Raw genomic sequence first — 24,059 nt, forward strand, 5'->3', positions numbered from 1 at the left:
GACTTTCACTCTCATTGACCTTAGTGGTAACACCTGACACCAATGTATCTTTTGCAAGATTTGGGGTAATAATAAATGTGAATTCAGAACACCTAGCAAAGGGACAGGATATGACTTCAACTAAAATGTTAGCAAGTGATGGTAAGCTCTATTTATTACAAATGACAGCATAGATTTTGACAAGTTTTCCACACATTTTAAGTTACTATTATACAAATAGTTTTTGCTCCTTGTAAAAACCTCAACTTGTAATACAAGTCCTGCTTTTACAATATGCTTCTAAGTAAGTCTGCTGTCCCTGGGGCAGAGCTCCAGTGTACTCCCCACCACTGCCGAGTTCTGCTCACTGACACTGACTGCCTTTGGTTGATGTTAGGGTTGTGAGCCTAGCCTTTAATGGCTGAGCCATCTCTCCAGCCATAAGTTCCCATGCTCTGTGCTTGGCTGGATTTCTCTGAAAGGGAACCCGCTACTCACACTTACCCTAAAGACTGTCTGCTGAATTCTCACTGTTTCTCTTTGGTTTTTAGGTTTTTCTTACCCCTCCTTTTCATTCTGAATATATTAACTTCAATGAACCAGAAAATATTTTCTCCAGATGGTGTTATTAGTTAGGTTATTTTCCATATTTATGTCAGAACTAAACAATTAATGGATCATTTTGCTTCTATTTTTAGATTTTGATTTATTACTATAACACAGGTTACCCTCAAACTCACAATTTTTTGCCTCAGGCTTGAAATGCCCACATTACAGGTAAGTGGTACCATGCCTAGGTCATAATTTTTTTTCCTTTGAAACACTGGCTACTGATAAGTTTTAAAACTAATAATATGTGGGTACAGTCATGATAAAAAGAATTCAAATATGATTAATTTTAAATATATAATATAAAATGCTTATCATGAAGAATCATTTTATGAAGCAACCTGAACTGTACATGTTCAGTGAATGTTAGTAAACTGTGTATTTACGATGTGAGACACACACACCACAGACTCTGAACAGATTCTAAATAGCCACACTATGTTAAAAAGCGCCCCTTTTCTCAATTTTCCCTGTCAGAGTATTTCATGATTTTTCAAATTTTCATTTACCAGGTATAACAGGTGTGTGACAGGTGTAACTTGTCTATCTATGCCCACACATAAAACCTCACTGCTGCCAGAGAGCCTATGGGCACACTTAAAATACTTACATAAATATGTGAAAACTCCATGAATTCTGGCTGTAAATAAACCCTGTTTTCTATCATGTAGGCCAAACCAAACCAAAACCAAACAAACAGGAGTATTTCATTTTTCATCTCAATATTATTTCCTTGGAAAAGCCTTATATGGCCTTCCCAGGCAAGAGTAACTGTCCCTTGCTTCACTCACCTCCTAATCCTCTAAACCCTCTAAACCCGCAGTCGAAGCCAGAGAATAAGAAGCACCCAGAAGATTTAGAACAATTGCCAGGGTTATTTTGAGGCCAAGCAGTGAGAAGCTGAGAGAAGTCAGTCTGAATCAGTCAGCTTGGAAGATCACATTGTACGGAGGTTAGAAGATTCTAGGCCTAGGCCTAGGGATAGTTAGAACAGAGAAAGAAGTGCTCTGGGCTTAGTCCAAGCTGTGTATTTGCACAGCTTCAATACAGCTCTCATCTCATCCCTCCATCTGAGGAATAAAAACGACCTTTATATATGTACCCATTGCAATGCAAGTTCCTTGAAGACAGAGTCAAAATCCATTTTGTTCATTGTCATATCTAATTATAACAGAGGTGTTAAGTAATGAGTTAACTCATTTGAGAGACAAGAAGTCTAGTTTTCAACACAGAGAAACATGGATTGTCCCAAATTCAGTTATTTTGATTCAAAAGTTCTGTTACATAACTTTTACTGCCATTACATCTTCAATTATACAAACCATATAGAGAACCATGCAGTTACCATTGTGTAAGCTTTAGAACAAAAAGTAAAAGTCCAAACTTAAAACAGTCAGTGGGGACTGGGCTTCACTGAGGAACTGGGGTTTAAACCATAAATAGGAATTAGAATGGACGAAGAAAGGTGAAGTGAGGGCCCCAGGAAGAAAGAACCTTGATGTACTTGGTCTAATGATGCAATAGAGTTGGTAGTTGAAAAGGCACAAAAGGCTAGCATGGCTGAAGAGGAGGAACAGAAGTGAGAGGCTGAGGCTGGCTGGGAGCCAGGGCCAGGTTTTAGATGTACAAAGATGAGAATTTTCTTCCTTAACTAACAGAAGAGTAGAGAAGTTTCAGGTAGGGGATAATTCAATCAGCCTCTGCATAAGACACTATTGACTACACTATGAGAGATCTGAGATTGGGAAGGCTTAGTGAGTACTTGGAGATGGGTTAAGACAGAAAGACATTCAAGATGATGCTCAGATAGGACCATAGGGACCTCTACCAAAACAGAAATACAATCAGGAAGTTCAGGGGCACAATTCAACTAAGCATACAATACCTTTTCAATACCAACAATTATTGATTTTATGATGATATTAATAATGATGATTAAGAAGTGGTTGCTATAGTTATAAGAAATGGTGACTTTTATGGATCTCAATATACTGTGGTTTGACTGGTGTCCCTACCCTGTGTGAAGGCACTTGTGAATTTGGTGTTTGACAATGGCATTTCCCCTCCCCCGCCCTCCTCCCTACCCCCCCATAAATTCATTCATTAATTAATTCATTTATTGAGACAATACTCATGCAATAGAGAGTGGTGCCTTAAGTTTGATATTCAGATCAGGATATGAAGCCTGCCTCGATCCTTTGTTCTCTCTGCCTCTATTTCCCAAATGTTAGGGTTACAGGCATGCATGCTCCTGCATATCTAGCAGGTCTTTGGGAAGAGAAATTCCAATGGGCAAAGTGAGGGTCAGTTTAGGATAATATATGAGAAGATCATGAGGTGGTGGGGACCAAGGGGGTGAAGGAGTGGATGGTGGTAGGAGGTGGTGACTTTTTGTTCCTTGACAATTCATCTTCTTTCCATAGATATAAAATAATTTTAGCTAAGATAGTAGAATTAAGGCCCAAAGCCTCTGCTAGCTAAACAGCCTTCAAAGTATAGTGCTGGGGGGGGGGGGGGGCGGCGGAGATTAAATGGAGAAAATTGGCCTTGGTTTGCTTTGTAGACTGAATGGTGCATTAATGTAGATACTAAAAAAGGATTTTTTTTTTTTTAACAAACTGGGTAAGGTACAGTAAACAAACAGATTAGGATTACATTAGAGCTCTGATTTTACAGAAGCTAATTTATGTCTTATTGTTACACCCGTATTTTATTAATATATCTTTGCATTGTGCTGTAATTTATCTTATTCATTTGCAGCCTATTCATGTAGCTAAGAGTGTCTAGTACAATGACTATGCGGCAGTGCTGACAGTGTATCTCACTTGAATTCTGCAGAGCTCCTACTGGCTGCAGACTCACGTGAGGAGGTAGCTAAGCCTTCAGTGTGATGGACTCATCCCTTTGTTCTCCAGAGATACAAGGGAAGCAAAGACCATAAAGCAAAAGCCACATGGTAACAATAATAACCATGTTTCTCATTATCTTGTTCATTCTGGTAAAGATCCAGAGAACAAGAGGTGTTTGGCAAAATGTTAAATGCACCAAAAGACAGATCCATTCAGAAGTGTTGAGTCCTGAGGTGAGAAATCTTTCATTCCAAATGGACATCTTGTAAGGAGATACCTATAGAGCTAAAGATCAAACTTAAGAAACATCCAAATTGTTTGGCCTATTAATTAAAAGCTACCACATTTCTTGTTCCATCTTACACATATCTATTCAGTATCATTTAAATATAATCAAGCAAAGATGTATATATCATCAAATTGTAAAGGATGCTATTTTTAAATGGAAAAGATGGATATTAGAAATGTTTGACATTTAGAGATAGAGAGATAGCTCAGTCGTTAAGGGCGTGAGCCACTCTTCTAGAGGACCTGGGGTCACTCCCGCACCCACATAGCAGCTCCCAACTGTCTACGACACCAGCGTTAGAGGGATCTGGCTTCCCTGGGCACCAGGCATATACATAGCACACAGACATACACACAGGCAAAGGCACTCATACACTTACACAAAATTTTTAAAAAGGACTGACAGTTTACTTATATTAGAATACTTGTGATTTATAGTAGAATTTATAGAAGTGCTTAAAATATTTTGATGATTTTATCTATACTTTTATTGTTATGCTTATTAAACAGTAATTTAGCAGAATTTAACTTCACAACCCCCCTTGCCTCCTGTGTGTGTGTGTGTGTGTCTGTGTGTGACCGTGTGTTTCTGTGGAAGTATGTAAGGCAGATCAACATGTGGTGTTTTCCACTAACACTGTCTACTTTAATTTTTTTGAAATCGGTCTCTCACTGACCCACTGCTCACTGATTAGCTGGACTGGCCCTCCAGTGAGCCCTTTGATCACTCTGTTTTCCATGTCCCAGTCCTGTGATTACAGATGCACATAGCCATGCCTGGTTTTTCACATGGGCACTGGGGATCTGAACTTAAATTCTCAGCCTTGTGCAACAAACATACTACCTGCCGAGTGATTTCCCCAGCCCCTTATTTTCTTCTTCTTTTTAAACATAACCATATATATGCAGATTAAAAATGAACAGCTTTACCGTTTTGAGTATTTTGCAATTTTTGTCTAAAATAACATAATTCACCAAGATATAAAGTACTCCAATTCAATGTAATAAAATGAGCCAGAGCTGAATTATTTCAGCATTTGTACCTATTGCTCATTGTATTAACCAATTCTTACTCATGTTCTTATAAGAATCACTAATTTCCGATGCTCAGTGTGAATAAGTCATTTTTATAATTACCTAGAAATTCTAGAAAGACCATTAGTGATCAAAGACATGGGCTTGAAAAATCAGACCATGTGTTCAGCAAAATGTTTACCAGCTGTAGACCCACTGAGCATCCATGTTTACTGCACTGCCTTAGGTGCACACTGACTAAGTAGGAAAAAGAATCACTTAATTTCAGAGGAGTGTAATACATTGCTAAGTGTTTTATTATATGCAAAGGGTTAGAGCCATGCTTACAACATAATAAGATTGGTCAGTCACCACCACCACCATCATGGCCATTCTGAAGCAAAACCATCCATTTCCTTCTTGAAGGCTAGGAAAGAGCCTACAAAACACAGATTTAACTTTTGGGTTTTTTTTTTTTTTTGGGGGGGGGGGGAGCATTGGTCTTTATCTCATATCAATAGTTTTTCTTTCTTTCTTTTTTTTTTTAAAATGGTTTTTCTGTTTTTAAAGTCTTGTGTTTCTCAAAGTTTTGCTTGTTTTGTTGTTTTTATTGTGGGTGCATATAATGGAACAAGACATTTTACTGACATGACAGAATCTTCAACCTTAGAATTCTGTGATTGAAACCACACACAATGTAGTCCTTGTAGGACTGAAACTGCTTCAAACACTTAGAAGAGTAATAAAAGCAAGCAGTAGACCACGGCCCTTGAAGGCCCTCTCACCTCGCCCATCACTGCTATTGGCGTCTCTCCTGTCACTTGAGCAACGCGATGCTCTACTAAGTAGAACATGTACTCATCATAGAGCAGCCGGATCAGGTGAAAGGAGCCAAAGCTAGCAGCACTGCGTAAGGTTAAGTCCCGGATAACCATTGAGCTGTTCGAGAGAAAGGGCAGAGAGGAAACTACCATTAGTGACCACAGTTGTAGTTCCATGTGTTAGTACTTTTAAAAGCAGTTAAGTTGGGAGACTAAATGAAAGCATAGGCTTTTATAGTATAAAACCTGTGACAGAACACTTTCATTGTTGAAAGCTGTTAGCCCAACTCATTTCAATGGTGGGAAAGAGGTCCTGCTGTCTAAGCCTTGACCCTGACCTTCTATGTACAGAGACAGGTAGAACAGACCTTTCCTCATTATCGCCATGTTTGCCCCTTCTGTTGTACTTACAAGTGGATTAGAGCTGAATAAAAACAATTTTGGAAAGGCTGAAAATTCATCCCTGGTATAAAAAAATCAACTCAAAGTGAACATCTGATTGATGGTGATTGACATTTGTCATTGTTAAATGACAATGATCTATAGAGTGCCATGCTCCATACAAAAATACTAGCCGACATTCCCTGAAGCCATCAGTCTAACTGGAGGTGTGTGTTGAGTAGTGACTGATTTTCATTTAAATTAAGGTAATTTTCTCCCCATCTAGAGACAGGAAGTACAGATGAATTAAGAAAGTATTAAATCTGAAAACATGAACATTTGATGTATATATTATACAAATGAGCTATATTTATAGAATACTAACAATAAACTCTTTTACATCAAAAGTACAATAATGCAAATAAAATTGTGGCTTTACCAAGGATGTATCAACTAATAAGCTTGTTTCATATTTCAAATATTAATATGTAATCTGTGACTCACAGTGAGAATAATGTATGTATTTATGCATGTGTATTTTATACCAGTTTTTACTCAGTTGCCTTTTTTTGAAGATATTTTTTGGCCTATAAATACTAAAATTGTCATTATATTCTCAGGAAGAAGATGCAAAATGTCACAAATTAAAGCCTTATTTTATAATAACCAATTATAAAATTCCAGGCAAATAAAAGAATAGCAAGTAGGCTTTACTTTTGTTTTCTGCTTCATTTTTCAGCCTTTTAAAACCAGAGATGTAAGTTCATCAGATTCCTTACATTCACTCTGGCAAGTGACAGAGCATGAGCTGACATTTGAGGGCAGATGCTCCAGGTTCTCTTGCTTGACTCTTAACCTCAAATAAGCAATTTCCCTGAGGTTGTTTTCTCTAGAGAAAGTGAAAGCAGTATTTTTAGTCTTAGCTAACTTACAGTTATTTCAAGGATAAAATAATTAAAGAATATGAAAACAACTTGTGAGTAAATAGAATGTAACAATTATAATGTATTATAATATAGGACAGTAAGTATTTCTTACAATTTGTTTATGAAAGACTGAAGGCTTCTTATTTTTTTAATCATTGTAAAAACATAAAAGGTAAAGCTATCCAGCTAGCTAAACCCACTTATAGTATGCCTTAAGACAAAAAACAAGCAAAAACAAAACAAGCTAGAGTCTCATACTGTAGCCCAGGCTGGCCCAAGTCTCATTATGTAGCTTGGATTGGCATCTCCATCAATCTTCCTGTTTAAGCTTCCTATCTAAGAGGTTACAGGTGGCTTTTGTAGTCAGCCATGCTTACAACCACCATTTTTAAGGCTTAAGAGTTGATCTGAGCTGGGCGGTGGTGGCACACGCCTTTAATCCCAGCACTTGGGAGGCAGAGGCAGGCGGATTTCTGAGTTCGAGGCCAGCCTGGTCTACAAAGTGAGTTCCAGGACAGCCAGGAGTACACAGAGAACCCTGTCTCGAAAAAAACAAAAACAACAACAAAAAAAAAACAAACAAAAAAAAAAACAAAAACAAAAAAAGAGTTGATCTGAGCGTCAAATGAAGTAACACATAGCAGTTAGTTCCCTTTATCTACAGTTTTGACTTTCTTGGCAGTTTCAGCTACTGTAACATGAAATGCAAATTTGAGAAATAATTAACAACTTTTAGCCCACATGTCCTTCTGCACAGAGTTATGAAATCTGCTCTCTGGCTGCCACCTCCTGGGAAGCAGCTCATCTTATTGCCCAGCAAGTCCAAGTTGTATAATGGTGCCAGAGTGCAAGATGTCAACAAGTCAGTATACTACATCACTGCAAAATGGCTCCTTAAAATAAGAAGCTTAAAATGGAGGCTGTTAATTTTAGAGAAAAACAATATTGACTGCTGAGGTGAGAATGATGGTAAGAATGAATCTTATCTGTGCAGTTGGGAGAAAGGGAAATAAATATGTGCTAGGTTTGCTGTCATAATTCAAACTGCAAAGGTCACAGCCACAACTTGCAGTTAGTGCTTATCATCAATACCCACAAACAGTTACACCTTGGATTAGGTAATATTGGTGATTTCAAGCACCTACCCTGGAATATAGCCTCATGGGTAAGGGGGATAAATATACTCCATTACATGGGCAAGGCCATGGCAATGATGTTAATACCTCAGGCTCAAAGTAATGGCAAGGTCTTCCTTGTCTTGGACTCAGGGCAACAGCAAGACTTCCTGGGTCAGACTCAGGAGAATGGCAAGGCTTTTCTGTAGTCAGTGCAAATGTTGGCAAACTATTGACCTTCAGCTAAAAACAGTATTTACAAAGAGTACTAACCACACCTTCTTTGTTCCAGATAACTTTTATGTTTATGTCCCCCTGAAACTCCTCCCCTTCAGAGACCCCTTCCCTCCTCCAAGATATAATATATATAATAAATATGTTGAGTATAGGGGCTACTGGTGTGTCTACATCTAAGCGTACAGTCTATCTGACTACACATTTCAATTATGCTGTCTTTTCTTAATCTTCCATTCCTCCCAGTAAGGTTTCCAGGATCCAGCCATAAAGGTCAGGGCACCTAACATACATGGTATCTTAATAAAACTGGTCATTACTAGAGTACAGCATATACCAGAGTTAACACTATATTCATTATAATAAACAGTACCAGGTAATGGTTTCTGTGTCATTAAAATACCTAAACCTTAATGTTTATAAGTAATACATAAATATATTATTACAAATAGAAGAATAGTTCATTTATGTGGCAATGATACATTATCATTCATTTGTCAAATAATTTACATGAATATATATATATATCATATATATATGATATATATAGTAATTTTTGAAAGGAAATACCTTTTCTAATAGAAAAATTTAAAGCAGAGAATTTTTTGTACACACACACAAAACAATGTAACATAATGATTAAATATCAAATAACACTGAACTCAATGTCAGTTATCTTGAAAGGAATCTAAGAGTTGAGTATTCAGTCATAACTCCAACCATGTTGCTGAACAAAGACAGTAGATATTTAAAATGTAGTCCAGGGATGACAAGTGGCTAACAAAGAAACAAACACAAGACTAATCTTATTCAAAAGTAAACACATACAGGTTAAAGAGAATACCTGTTGTCTATTGCACTGTGAGATTGGAGATTAGAGAGAGATAAAAAAAAAAAAACAAAAAACAAAAAACAAAAAAAACCCAAAAACTACTGTATCTACAAGTGTTCCTGAGGGTTCTGTAGAAGGAACAAGACAGTAGTTATCAAAAAATGTCAACCCACCAGCCTCTGTAATTATAATTCTAAAAATTTAGACTATAAGTAAAGTTAGTTTTGATTGCATCAACCCCTGATCCCACCCCCAACTAGGAATGCTTGGCTGACCTTCATTGTGGTCACTAGGAACACTCTCTTGCCTTATTCACAAAACACAGAAGAAAAGAAATAGTCCACACAAATTTTGCATTTCTGGATTTTCCAAAGTCAGTGTTAGCCATTCTAAGGTAGCTTAAGTAAGTAGGCAGCCCCGGGTGGAGCAGAGCATGTCTGCAGCAAAGTAACACCTGCTGGGAGCAGATTCCTTGTCAGGTTGTTTTTATGTGACTGTGAACATACATGTGAAGACAATTTTACAAATTACTAGGTTAAATATCAGATTTTGAAAAATGAAGGGACTGTATATGTGGCTGTCAAATTTATAATATCCTCTGTGAATTAACAATTTTAATTACAATGCTAAAATATAGAAACCCTTTCCAATTCTGCTTCTTTGATGATTTATGCCTCAGTTTTCATTACTCAACAGTTCTTATGCCTCAGTGAAAAGCAGTTCAGATATTACCCTGCCTACCAGCAGGAGGTATGCATCTGCTTGAATGTCTCTTTCCTCGGTGGCCCTGAACTGTAAGCCTTCAAATCTTTTTGAAATGAAAATAATAACCATAATAGTGTCTAATAATAACAAGCCAATTATCCCCAACTCAGGGAGGACAGAGGGCAGGCAAGTGATGATCTACTGGGTTTGTGTATCTGCAGAGAACATGAAATACAAGTGAGTAATTTTCTTTCTTTTCAGGATTCCTACAATAGATCTCTGTGGTGACAAAGGCTCCAGGGGTGTATTTCTAAAATGATGTCAACTGAATGCAGAAAAAAAAAAAAAAAACCCACAGGGGGAAGGGCAGGCCTGCCACTAACATAGGACATAAGAGAAAGTGTGTGTGTGTGTGTGTGTGTGTGTGTGTGTGTGCACGCGCATCTTTCTTTTATTGTTGTATAGGGTGGTTATTCTGCCTTTGGTCATGGGAGATTTGAAGAGTCAGACAGTGTAACTGATTCATTCACTAGTCATGAGCACACAAATCACCTATATAATTTTCTGTGAAAATTCAGATGAACAAAATATTGAATTTCAAGAGATCAAGAAAACGTATTTCTGCCACACACGTTGGCACATGCCTTTAATCGCAGAACTGTGGAGGCAGAGCCAGGTTGAGCTCTGTATGCGTTCAGGATCAGCTTGATATATACAGCAAGTTCTAGGACAACCAAGGCTATATAGAGAGACCCTGTCTGAAAAAAAGCCAAAACAACAATAAAATGTATTTCCAAATTAGAGTTTTCAATTATATGACAAATGGATTCCTATTTCGTGAGATGACAAGTTAGATAACTTAAATTTTTGATGATGGTATTTGATCCTTTAGTAAAATACAAGTGTTTGCTTCTTTATTTGGGGTGATCCCACTGACCTTGGCCTAAAATCTGTATGTACTGAGAGATATAAACTGCCCTAATTTAGGTTCCATGCAGGAATCCATCTGACCATTCCATTCTATACAGATGTGGCACAAGTCCTGACCAATCATAGCTCATAAATGAGAGAGGGGCCAACAAATCATTTCAATTTTTCCATTATACATCATATAATTAGTAAACCCTTTCCCTTTAGGGCTGATTACATGTCTACAAAGAAATATGTATTTCCATCCAAAGTATTTTAGTCTAAAAGGCTCATTATAAGTAAAACATGTTACTACCTACTAAACAATAGTCATGCATCATAATCACCAGAAAATGAATGATTCCAATTGTCCTTCTAAATCCTACCTCCCAACCAGCAAGAGTAACATGAGTCAGCGAGTCTCAAAAGTAACCAAGGGTTAAAAAGAACATGTAAGTTCTACTCTCTAATATTTAGCCAGGTTTGAAAACAAATACAATTGACAGAATTAACACATTAACTAGGTAGTTTTGAGTGCAAACTGGAATTGTCTGGAGGATTTCAAAGCTCAGATTGCTAGGCCTTTCCTCCATGGATTCTGACTCAAGTAGACGTGGAGACTGACCTAACAATGAACATTTCTAATGTGTCTAAGTGGATGTGAGGCCATGGTCTAATGACTACAGTTTGAGAGCCACTGAAGAAGGAACAAAAGAAGGGTATCCACAAGAAGGCAGGAGCAGAAGGTGGACTAGAGACCTTTTCCAACTGTTGCTGACAACATCACCTAGACTAGCGGTTCTTAACCTTCCTAGTGCTCAGACCCTTTACTATAGTTCCTCATGTGGTGGTGACCCCCAACCAAAAATTTATTTTTTTTGTTGCTACTTTGTAGCTATAATTTTGCTACTGTTATGAGTTGTAATATAAATGTGTGTGTGGTCTTAGTTGACCCCTGTGAAAGCATGTTTGACAACTTCAACGGGGTCATGATGCACAGGTTGAGAAACGCCTGTCAAGATAGACTCTCAGAAATAACTCTCTGAAAACTTCTCAGCTTTGAGAAAGAGGGTCAGTCTCCTTTCCTAGCAAAAATGTTCATCTCAACAAATTTCCCATATAATTTCTACACATCATAGTCATAGAGTTGGGTATCCCACCAAGTCTAAGCGCACTTCTTTTTTTTGTGACTACTGTACGCATACACACATTCACAGAGCACTATGAAAACTTAGCAAAATTGTGATGCTACCTGTAGAAAGACCACTTGAGCAGAAACTGCCTGGCAGCTTTAGGGAAGCTGGGTCTTCCTTCATAGGGCTTCAGTGCTTGCATCATCACATTGTCCAGCCAAGCAGCCCACTGCTCCAGAGTGCTCTGCTGCTGCAGGGTCATCTTGAAGTCTGTTTCTAGTCTCTGAACCATGTTGTCATCACACTGGCACACCCAGGAAGCCTGCTCCTAGGACAGGTCACAGATAGAAAGGAAAGTTCAACTCAGCTCCTCACAGAGCATCATCACGGAACACATGCAGGGCATCAACAGGGGACATGAACAGATCATGAACCGTACTTAAGCACTCAACTTGTTTACCATCTTCAGGGCTTACTGTCTTTCCCTGATCTTTACAGGATGCAGTGTCTGACTGTGACTGGGTGTTTTCCTCTGATCGGGCCTTGTACAAGACTAGAACGGTTTAATAAGGAAGATAGGTGTCCGAACCAAAAGCATGTAGCACCCTGTTTTCTCACTACTTCAAGGTTTTTTTTCTACCCCATCAGATAAAAATTTGAAACCATTTTAGAAGATTTAGAGTAAGTCAGAGGAATCAATTGGCCCAAAGTGGTCCCTAGAGATTAAAAGAAAAACAAACACTGAATGGTACTAGGTAGAAACATATGCTGTGTGAGTTTATGGATGGGGAACAGAAATCTCAAGGGCTATCAATGCAAACCAACAAATGCAAATTAATTCACAGAACTGAAAACAACAACAAAACCTCTTTTGAGAAAATGTAGACATGCTACCTGCCAAGAAACCTGATTACTGTAATTTTCCTTCTGCTTCTGGTTGGGAAGTTTCATATTTTGTAACAATAAAAATAGGAAATTTTAAAGTTACTTCTCAGTGATTCTAAAGTTACTGCAAGTTTTATGATACTTCCACTGCTAGGCTGTATTTTAAGATTAAAAGAACGAAATCTCTCAGGATCAAAATTATTTGACAACAAACTGCTTTACAGATAATCAAAAGGCAAACATTTTGTTTTGTTTGCTCAGTCCCTAACTTGCCAAACTAAGTTCAATCAATTTATTAGTTCAGTGTGGGCCCCAGTTTCCTATGTAATAAATTCAATGAATCCCTAATCCCATCCTTTCACTTCGAACATCTCCATTGATCCTACACACTTTACACATTAAAGGGTCATTTTAAAGGCAAACTGCATCTAAATCATCCATTCTATTTCTCTGGGGAAACTTAAAGTCTCTTTCACATCTCAGATAGTGATAGCAACTTCTAGACTTCTTTGTTTTTAGATGCTGCCTCTTAAACGCCATTTGTAAATAGTTTAAATACACTAAAATGTGATCAGAGAAAAATATCAACATAAATAAGATAAAAGATAATAAAAGAGTATGAGGGTAGCAGTTCAATACATGAACATACAAATACTCTTTATGTTTTTCACACTCTACATACTCTATTTTTGTGCATACATATTACATATTTATATATACATTACTTATTTACTCATGTTTATCCTTATACATATATAATTTTAACATGAATTAAGTATATAAATATCATACATTTTACTCAATATTCTGCTTAACAATGGTACCTACCTTTCCACGTAGACAAAGACATGTTGTATTTATTTGCTTATCAATCAACTTGTGACAATGCATGAATACATTATTAAATAACCAATTCCATATAGCTAGGCATTTGCTTGCTCTATTTTTTTACAAGTATAAAGTTTGAATTAGCTATGCTTTTAAAAAAGATTTATTTACTTTATGTATGTGAGTACACTGTAGCTGTCTTCAGACATATTAGCTGAGGGCATCAGATTCCTATTACAGATGGTTATGATTCACCATGTGGTTGCTGGGAATTGAACTCAGGACCTCTGGAAGAGCAGTCAGTGCTCTTAACCACTGAGCCATCTCTCCATCCCTAGCTATGTTGTTAACTACATTTTCTTATGCTTTCATTTATTTCTGCATAATAGATTTCTATAAAAACAGTTAAGATCTTTTAATAGTGTTAAATGGCTTTCATACCCTGAGTGCCCAGAGAAGTTTAGGCTTAACAGTAGTTACCAGGAGAGGGGTTTCCCCATTAATATGTAAATTTTGTTTTGAATACATTTAACTCTTTCTCTGTATGAAGTTAATCACTGCTAAATATGTGGACTGTATGCAGCATCCAACCTCTAGAACCTTTTTATTGTGCAGATGAAAGAGTCTGTGTTCATGTGAAGGGGTTTGTTCTTGGTGGTATTGACTCTAGGACAAGGATCTTACTGGTGCACAAGAAGGAATTTCACTTCTTACCAAAATTTCAAACCCACTCTTTATGTGAAAATTACTTTTGACAAGATAAGATGTTAATCTAAAACCTAATTGGAGATATAAGATCACAGCTCAATAAGCTGCTTTTCACACCCTTTTATAATGTGCTTCGTTTCACTGCAGCCTATGGATCCCACAGTAATAACAGCTTACCCACTAAATAGTCCTTTAGACAGTAATTCAGTTTTGTCAATTTTATAATGGAAAAAGTTGAAAACAAACACCTGAAGATATTATTAACTTATATAAAAATAATATCCAACATAGTACATAGTAAGAAAGTTCAAAATCACACTGTATCTTCAATAAATACTCCATGTCTAGATTACTAGGTTAGGCCACCAAAACCTACTTAATTTATAATTTGCATCCACTTACACAGAGCATTAGTAAACAATACCATCATAGGACTACCAGTTAAATAAGAAAGCCAATTAACCTGCAATAGAATAATGGACTTGAACTGCATACACTTGCTGAGAAGAGGATGAAGTAGTGAAAAGAATGAGTGCTCCCTGACAGAATGCCCAAGCTCTTGACATGCTCTAAAACTAACACACAGAACTTGTTTCAAACCTAGGTGTCCTTCTGGCAAGAATTTTACTCTTTTATCAGTCTTACTGAGACTCATCTTAGAAGATGTAGGGGCAGGTTCCAAGTGATAGGAAAAGGTCATGAAAAAGAAACGGGAGCAGGGTCCACTGGAGAAGCCTACCAAAGCTTGGAAGAAATAAAGATGCGAGGAAGGCAAAAATAATCTATACTAGTTTGGGGTTTTGTTAGAATGTACAAAGAAATAAAGTGTAGGGTGAATGGGAAGGCTCACCACTGCTATGAGCCTCTGAAGAGAGGAAAGATGTTGTAGAGGACAGATGCTTAAGTATACAGTTTCCAGTTCTAATGGCTGCCATGACAGACACTGACACAGACATACACACACACACACACACACACACACACACACACGCACGCACGCGCGCGCACACACACACACAACTTGACAGTTGACAAAGAAAGAAGAGAAAAAGTAGTCTTGAAGTTGCTGAGTGGCAGACGTATAGTTGACTACCTACAAAGATGTCCTGAAGACAGCTGCTTCTAACCATTGAGTGGGCTCATTTATATACATATTCAATTCAATACAAGAATAATGAGGGCAGCATTGAGGACTCAGAAAAATATCAAAACAATAACAGGTAAAACCTTTTTCATATATTAACTGAAATCATTCATTACAAAACTTCCTATTACTGAGTTGAAATCAACATCTGGAAAGCAAGGTTGTCTTACTATTCTGACTTCAAGGTTGTTTTATCTCAGTTTTTCTTAAGGCACTTTTAAAACATATCTTTTTAAAATGAAGATTTGAAGTAAATTATCAGTGTACTTCAAGATAATATACTTGCTTAATATGTTTGGTGAATGAGTTAATGTAAATCTACTTACACACATAGACAGTTTTATAAATTCAAGACCGTTCTTGTTAAGTCTATATGGCTGCATGCATGTATATGCAAGTATGTCTGTTTGTATACAGATAGTTGGTAGTAGATAGACAGATATGTGAAAAAGAGACTGAAAAATCATATATCGGAAACATGAGCCCAATTCATGAAAGTCACAATGAACACAATTTATTGTACTATAAATGAATCAAGCTCAAATGGTTTTATGTAATATATTTTAAATAGTAAAAGCTAGACATGATGTGGAGATTAAATTTTGTATAAATATAGTAATGATCTGGAAAGACACTGTACAATTCACCTACTTAAATTAGACTTTTATTCAAAAGGAAGTCCCATACCCATTGTGTCTGCTCTTATAATATCCCAGCCCTAACCAGCCAGAAACATATTTTCTATTTCTAATGTTTATTCAAGTCATTTCGTACAAATGGAAGCATGTAACAACTTTCCTTCACTTACCATGTTTCCAAGGCTCCATCAAGTCTTCAGAAGCTCTTTCCATTGCTCAGCAATGGTCCATTGCATGAATAAAGCACATGCTCACTTACTTGGTAATGACCACCTGGGCTGTCTGACCTGAACCATGATGCTATGAACACTGAAGGATACTATGAACATTGAGATCTCTAGTCTAAAGAGACCATCAAAGGATGGATGGTCAGAATGACTGTGTTTTGGAGCATTTCAGGGCACAGATTTTAGGGATAATCATGTGGTAAACTATTAAACATTAAAAAAAATCTGAAAAACATCCAAACGTTCCAGTCCAAGCATTTTAGACAGGATTGAGCTTCTGAAATTCTTTACATTGTCTTTTTTTATATTCATTATATAGCCTCTTGTTATTTCCAAAAGTTTTACATTTGGACTGTGTTTAATTATACTTTTTTTTTCTTACTTTGTGGCTTATACTTTAGGTTACAAGTGTGATCATTTACTTTTCTATCATAAATAAAATATTTGTTAGACTTCCACACTGAACCTACATTAGTTATTTCCAAGCTTAAAGTACACAGCAACTGGTGTTCAAAAATATTTTTTATTTGAACTAAGTATCCACACTTACTGCAGTTAATTCTTTAAATAAGAGAATTTTCCCAGTTATCTGCAATACATGTGCTTAGCTTTTCCAGGTGGGTTACTATAGTAACAGAAATACCTGCTTGAATGTGTACAATTCACTATTTAAACAACCTAAGGTAGTTGCTGTAGTCTGGAAAACGAAACAAGAGCAGTTAAGCAGTTTTTCAAATCCTCACAAACATAGATTAGTCTAATTTTTTTTTTTTTTGCCAGACTTCAGTGACTCTTATCCTGATTATCCTTTTAAATTCTGGGCAAACCTGAATGTTTCTGTTATTGTGCTGCTTATAGTTCATAAACCTTAGTTGACTTCACCCACAAAACAAAAGGGTCAATGAAGCTGTCTGGGTGAAACTCCAGATTTGCAGAAACTGTAGACACTTAATGCCAGTGCACAATCAGATGGTCCTGGTTTAGAAATTGTCAGCATTCTTTAAGAGACAGGATGTACACGGAGGCAGAGTACCTGGACGTTGGCAAAGTCAACACGGTTGAGGTCACTGAGCATCTGGTTGATCTGGGAAGTATTCTGAAGCACTGCACGGGCTGCCTGGGCCAGGTGATTGAGCGATGTGTATCTTCGCAGAGTCTGGGCAAAGGCACTTACAGCGGCAACCTACAGAAACCCAAGCAAGCTGTGGTGGGCTATTTTCTTCTTCTTTTTCCTCCCCAATCTACCTCCTTTCTCTCATAAAAGAAGCTACTTACTGCAATCTCCAAGTCTTGTTTTATACTTTAGTCAAATTTAACAGTTTTCCTTAGATACATTTCAAATTAATTTGGTAATAAATTAATTTGGTAATAGTTCACTTATAAATTATATAGCATTTAAGAATCTTAAACAAAGAATTATTTAGTTTAGAGTATATTTAGGTCAACACTAAAACAAACTCTGACACTTTTTGACATCTGAGTGCAGCAATAATTAAGCCAGTCTTAGAAGTTAATTACCAAACCACAACAAGAAATTACATTGTTTTAAAAAGTAGAAAAATGTTTGCTTTCATTCCCTCCCCAACTCTTTTTAGGACAACGAAAACTAGACAAGAATGAACATTTCTTTTTATTTGGAAAAGCAAACAGTAAAGATCTATTACTGTTAATCGGACAAAACACTTTTCAGAGCAGTGCCATTCACATCTACTGTTATGACTTCATTTACACCATTAGTTTACAAGTTGGTAGATGGTGAAACAAGTCAAAGGTGTTAGGACCTAATACACCTAACCCATATTTATCTCTCAAAAACCTCCTCCCCATTTCCCTCCATCATCCTCTGCCAGAAAGGCTGCCCTGGATGATGAGCACTCAAGCTTCCTGGAGGATTTGATCAAGGGTGGGCACTGTTAGGAGACTGAAGGACATGACCACAGCGGTCAGAGTGCTCACTCCTCATAAGCTGCATTCTTCTCTGTTCTAAGGCTGCAGCTGGGGAAACATGGACAGATGGTTCCTAATGCTTCAGCCCTGACATTTGCTGTGACTTCTCACTATTCTATCTGTGCTATGCTTAATCATTAGTTTGCTCAACTTTGTTTTCATGTTTAGAAGTCAATTTAGTTATTCCATACACTCTTTCCATAGACATTTTGTTTCTTTTCTTTCTTCTCCACAACTACTATATTGAACTGATTGCAGAATGTTATGCATACTGGTCAAATGCTCTACTGCCCTAGCCAGTGATCATTCACTTTCTGAATGAGACTAAATGAGCTAGCCTATGTTGAAAAGTACCAAAGATAATGAAAAGAAAACTCCTAAATAATTATCTAGTTTTCACAATCTCATAGAAATGTTACATCCATCGTATTTCTGACTTCAGTCTTTCAAAATATGCCAGAAACCTTATCATATTGATAGGATTTTATGAGTATATTAGCACACATTTGTAGAAGCAGTAGGTTGAGTAGAATAGCTGGTTGACACTGTGAAGGAGGCTCCTTTGAAAGTGAGAATTATTAAGACTGTGTGGAATATCTGAGCAAGCTCACATACTCTTGTAGAGAACGTGGTTTACTAGTTTATATGCATTGAATACATACTATATACCATGCACCAGGTTAAGTGTCTCATACATATATTACATTGTTCAGCTACCATCTCAACACATTATATTTTGAAGGGGTTAAATGGCTTGTGCAAGATTGTACAGAAACTCATTTAAGTGGTGAGATTTGAACACAGGCATTTAAGTGCTACTGCCACTCAGTAGACATCTCTTTCCTCAGTCAGGGTAAACTGTCTCACTGATTGAGAGCTCAGCAGAAAAACAACTGCATATATGCAACAGCAGAGGAGCAGAAGTTGTGCTCTGTAGTGGTAACCATTCAGGTTAAACCTAAAACTCAGCAAGATGGCCAATACTGCAGACAAGCTGCTGAGGCACTCATTTTGATGATACTGAGAAGGGTGTGCTTTCAACAATTTGAGGTATTGTTAGAAATACAATTGATTTTGGAGGTTAAAAATATACTCTTGGAGTCTAATGGTAGATATAGTTACTTACCAAAAGCCACAAATGTAATTTTTTTTGGGGGGGGGCAGCAAAATGAAAGTATAGCCTCTGATCAATCTTGCCATGGGCATATGCCAGGAAGGGATAATGTAGAATCTGCAGTCCTCTAGGCATGAGTAACAGCTCTGAACCACAGAAGCCATATGCTAGTTCTACATAATATTCTGTGTTACTAATATATAAAGATCAGTTATGAGAAAATTATTGAAGAAATAGTTCCTTAAGCAAGTGTAAACACACACACACACACACACACACACAAACACACACACACACACACACACACACACACACACACACCACAAAGGACATAACCATACCTTGGTTTGAATCATTCTCTGTGGAATATTGTTCATGGCATTTGAAAGCCAACCTTCTAGGCTTTTTGCAAAATTTCGAATGGCTTGGGTCAAGGCACCTGAATGATAAAAAATAAAAAGTAAAACAATAAAGATACACAATACCATTAACTTTAAATTGGAACAAGGAAAATATGTTTCTGCTACTTTAATAGCACAGAAGAATTTCTATTATCTTCCTTGATTAAAAAGTAACATAATTTCTAATTTCTTAGTGCATTTAAAAATACTAGTTTTGGCTTGTAAAACTATCTTGTTCTCACACACTGATGACACCTGCTGGAAATAAAAACATTCAGAACTTTGTGCTCATGCTCACATATACCAGTTGTGAATAGATGGGGCTTTCTGCCTTGGACAAAACTTCATCAAGAGTTTTGTGATCAAGACTAAGAATTTGCTTTGTAAATTTTTCATTTTGGTCCCCAAATCAACCTTATTTTATATTGTTGGTTAAAATGAAACACAGTGCAAAGTATTGTTTTTGTCTCTACGTAGGACATTTTACCATAAAGCCTATGTAATTGGAGTATATATCTTTGTTGAAAATAGGAAAAAAATGTATAATTGTCTCAACAAAAGTTTCAGATTACTATTCGAATTTCACATGGTAGGTAGAGCTAAAATGTGATACAACTGCGATCACAGGAACAATGTTACTAAGATATTACCAAAACAGCCAACTCTAACGTGTTAAAATCCTGAAATTGGAACAGGTCCCAAGACAGAACTTTATAGTGGTCATGAAGTGATCAGAAGTACCTTGAGTTATCATTGCTAACTATGTTACAAGGGATCTGCTCACTGAGTCTTCTCAATGTGTCATTTAGTCAATGATACTTAATTTCCTTGGTGCCTAGGGCTACACACTGTAGGGAATAGATTTAGGTGTTTAATAAATGCTTAAAGCACCCGTAACACAAAGCTACTCTGCTGGTTCCATACTATCTTGTAGATACCCAGATCTGTGGTATCCCATGAGAGAAGTCCTACTTTGGCCAACTGCCCCTGAGAATATAAAGCAGGACCAAGCTCCTGGGCTTTCGTTTTTATGCTGGAGTGAGTCTGACACTCAATTTGTTAACTTCTGCCAAAATAGGCTTTAGGGGGCATTGAGTCTATTCAAATTACTTACAAAAAGATATAAAATTTAATATCCCAATAATAAAACAACTGAGTCTTTGTTGTTTAACTGGATAGTAGAGATTGAAATTGCCTAAATACTGGTTAGGAAAGAATCCATACTCTTAACCAGGTTGAACTGGAAATTTCTTGAGAGATAATCTTTTGGAATCTCTAAAGCGCCCCACCTTAACCAGGAGAGAAAAAAAAGAAAGAATTGTATCTTTCTGTGTTTCATATTCTAGAGTCATGGAGTGCAGGCGTGAATGAAAATGAAAAAAGTGACAAGCATTAATGGCCTTTCTGAAATTCAGTTCAATGTTGTTTAAGGTTCAATATGCAATCTATATTTTGCATTTGTTCTCTAATTAGTATAACAATAATTTGATTTAAAAGGATCCCCAATAACTTCTCACGTCATTTTAAAGAATTTCATGATGCTCTCTTTTATCTAGACCAATTTGATGGAAGGAGATTATAATATAAAAAGATACACTGGGCATATTAAAGAATTCAGGTATTTACTTTTTTTTTTTTTTTTTAAACTAAATGATAGGCAATTGGGAATATAATGCAGTGTTACCAGTTGAGTTCTTATTCAATAATTCACACTTAATTTCCTTTTTCCATGTTTTGGGTGAATGCATTTTAGAATATGGGCGCTTCAGGCTGACTTTAAATTAGTATGATGTGCAGACTTTTTAGCTAAAAAAAGAAATCCCATCTGGACAGAAAATGGTAGAGTGAAGTACTAGTAGCCAAGAAATACAATTTTTAAAAATAAAATTAAGTTTCTTCACTCTGTAGGGATTCATATAAAACAGGAATTGTGCAGACTGATTCTGACAGCTTCTAAAGACTCATAAATGGATGGTTTGGTATTTAAAAATCTATTCCAAAGCCGAGCTGCCTCAGCCTGCTCAAGATCAGTATTAAAATGCACCTCACCCAGCAACAGCTATCTACATTGTATTTTAAGCATTACATTGTTGAGCCTTACTGTAAAATGGAAATTGAATCCCCCAAATTTCTTCTGTAGAGTAGTACATTAATATATCTTGTAATTTCAGAGAAATAAAACGATTTCATTTTCTGGTGCATGTAGAGACAAATTCTTTGACAGAATAACCAGTTTTTCTAATCACATTTTTCAAAAGACAAAGGGCAAGTATATTATATACTTAAAATTCTAAGGCTTAAAGTAAACTAAAATTGATGTATGACTTAAATTAGGAAGCTGCTAAATTCTTATGATGCTAAGACAAAAGCACATAGTTTCTGAACTGTTTAATGAATATTGATGCTACTGACTTGCCTAGAAAAACAAAGAACTCACTGAAATCCCTTCTTGGATCTCCTGAGAGAAGCTGTATGTTGGTAGCCAGATGTCAGAGGCTAATGAGCTAGCCTAGGCAACATCTTTTAAACATCTCTAGAGATTAATACTTGGAGCAAAAGGGGCAGGAGAGTAGAGAAAAAAAATCAAATTCTCGAACAAAAACCAGTGGAAATTGACATAGTGAAATTTTCTATGACAATAATAATTTCTATCAAACTTTTAGTCAGGTAACCTGGTATATAGTGTATAGTGTGTATAGTGTGGTGTATATTAGAAATTTATAAAGTGGTAAGATAATGCCAGTGTATAGTGTGTATACACTGTATATACAGTGTATAGTGCCTGGTGTATAGTGTGGTGCACATTAGAAATTTATAAAGTGGTAAGATAATGCCAGTGTGATTTCTTTTGTTTTTTACTTTCTCCTCCATATATTAATGTACACTGATTGGCATGATATGTAAATGTGTATAAGCATCTCTTTTAAAGGCAGTGAATGTATAAAAGAATTTATACCTTTCATTAGGTCTTTGCATTTGTAAATATAAACAAACAAATGTTAACATCCTCTGCTTTCCTTCCACTAAATTTATATATTTTCTACAATAATACAACAAATAAATGGTGAATAGCATATTTAAAGTACATAGCTACCCATGTCATGAGTGAAAAGACGGCTTTTTACTTTATTAATGTCAGAATGGAAACAGTTCCATTTCTTTAAAAGTTCAGTCACTAGTAAGGTCATTGGATGTAGATATAAAGTAGTGCCAACTGCCTCTAACAATATGTGTAGTAGCATTTACATCTACAATTATGGAAGAAAGCTTTGTTTGCTACAACATGGTTACTGAAAAAGTTTATCTGAGTGATGTATGCAGTTTCCAGTCGCTTCACGGTAGGTGCAATGCTTGTGTAGTTATTAGCTTTTCCTCAAAGCCTAGTTAACCATGAGCTAATAATGGAAATTGAGTTTGTAGTTCTGAAGATGACACAGGTAACAGAGTATGTGCTTTTATAGAGGAATTGAACTCTACTGGAAACCACAATCAACTCATTTCTAATTTTAAGCAACAATGAAAGGGAATGGTCTGCAATTAGAGATTTGAATATTTTTTGGCTATATGCAGAGGACTTTAGTCTTGACTAGAATAATTTTGCATAGTTGACTAGACTATCAGTGTTCTCACAATTAGTTTACTGAGAGTGTCATAGCTATAGGTTAGCTTTTAAAAAATAATACTGGAAAAGACTGGAAGACAGGTCAGTTCCCCTTTACTGCAATGTCACTCTACACTTCTTTCATGCAATATTCTCTATGCTGCATGGTTTTTATTTGACAAATTTAAATAAAATTAGGATCACTCCTGATTGCAACATCAATCCCCCAAATTTCTTGGGTGGTATGTATGAGAACAAAAGCATCCATAGTTGTCTCCAGTTAACTTACTAGGAATGGGTCTAAGGACGTCGGGGATGAGAATCTCCACCAAAGCCTGGTACATCCCATGGTCACAGTTACACATCCATTTCAGGATAGACTCATGTTTGCACAGAGTTATCAGCTTTGCTTTCGGAAGTCGACTTTCTATTTCACTCAGATTGCTGGTGTGAATAAATGTTGCAAATGAATAGATGGCAAATGAGGATAAAACAGAAAATGGACTTTAAAAATAATTTATCAAATATTACTGAGGTTAGAACTATATCATCATTGCACTGGTGTCATATGGCTGGATATATATATATATGGATGTATATATACAAACACACCCCCAAAGCTACCTATGTACATTAATATTTTCTTATGGTCTGAAAGGCAGATAGGATAGTAATCCACTAGCATGACAGAGAGGCAATAGTCCCCAAATCAATAAAGTGGGAGCTACACACACTAAAATCTCGGTAGAGCAGTCTGTGGTTTATTCCTAA

At 36.5% G+C, this 24,059-nt stretch overlaps 1 protein-coding gene across 7 annotated transcripts in view; it reads right to left on the reverse strand.

Moving 5' to 3' along the window:
* Rfx3 (regulatory factor X3) overlaps positions 1-24,059 on the reverse strand; it is a 239,369-nt gene that overhangs the window by 20,384 nt on the left and 194,926 nt on the right. For all 7 annotated transcript variants that reach the window (XM_034523217.2, XM_076918836.1, XM_076918830.1 and 4 more), the window contains 5 exons: positions 23,578-23,732; positions 19,628-19,725; positions 17,259-17,408; positions 11,915-12,123; positions 5,525-5,678 (listed from right to left, as the gene is read on the reverse strand). In XM_034523217.2, coding sequence (XP_034379108.1) covers positions 5,525-5,678; positions 11,915-12,123; positions 17,259-17,408; positions 19,628-19,725; positions 23,578-23,732 — 766 coding nt within the window. The remainder of the gene's footprint in view (positions 1-5,524; positions 5,679-11,914; positions 12,124-17,258; positions 17,409-19,627; positions 19,726-23,577; positions 23,733-24,059) is intronic.

This window comes from Arvicanthis niloticus, chromosome 1 (genome assembly GCF_011762505.2).
Source record: "Arvicanthis niloticus isolate mArvNil1 chromosome 1, mArvNil1.pat.X, whole genome shotgun sequence".
In the NCBI taxonomy this organism is placed as follows: Eukaryota; Metazoa; Chordata; class Mammalia; order Rodentia; family Muridae; genus Arvicanthis; species Arvicanthis niloticus.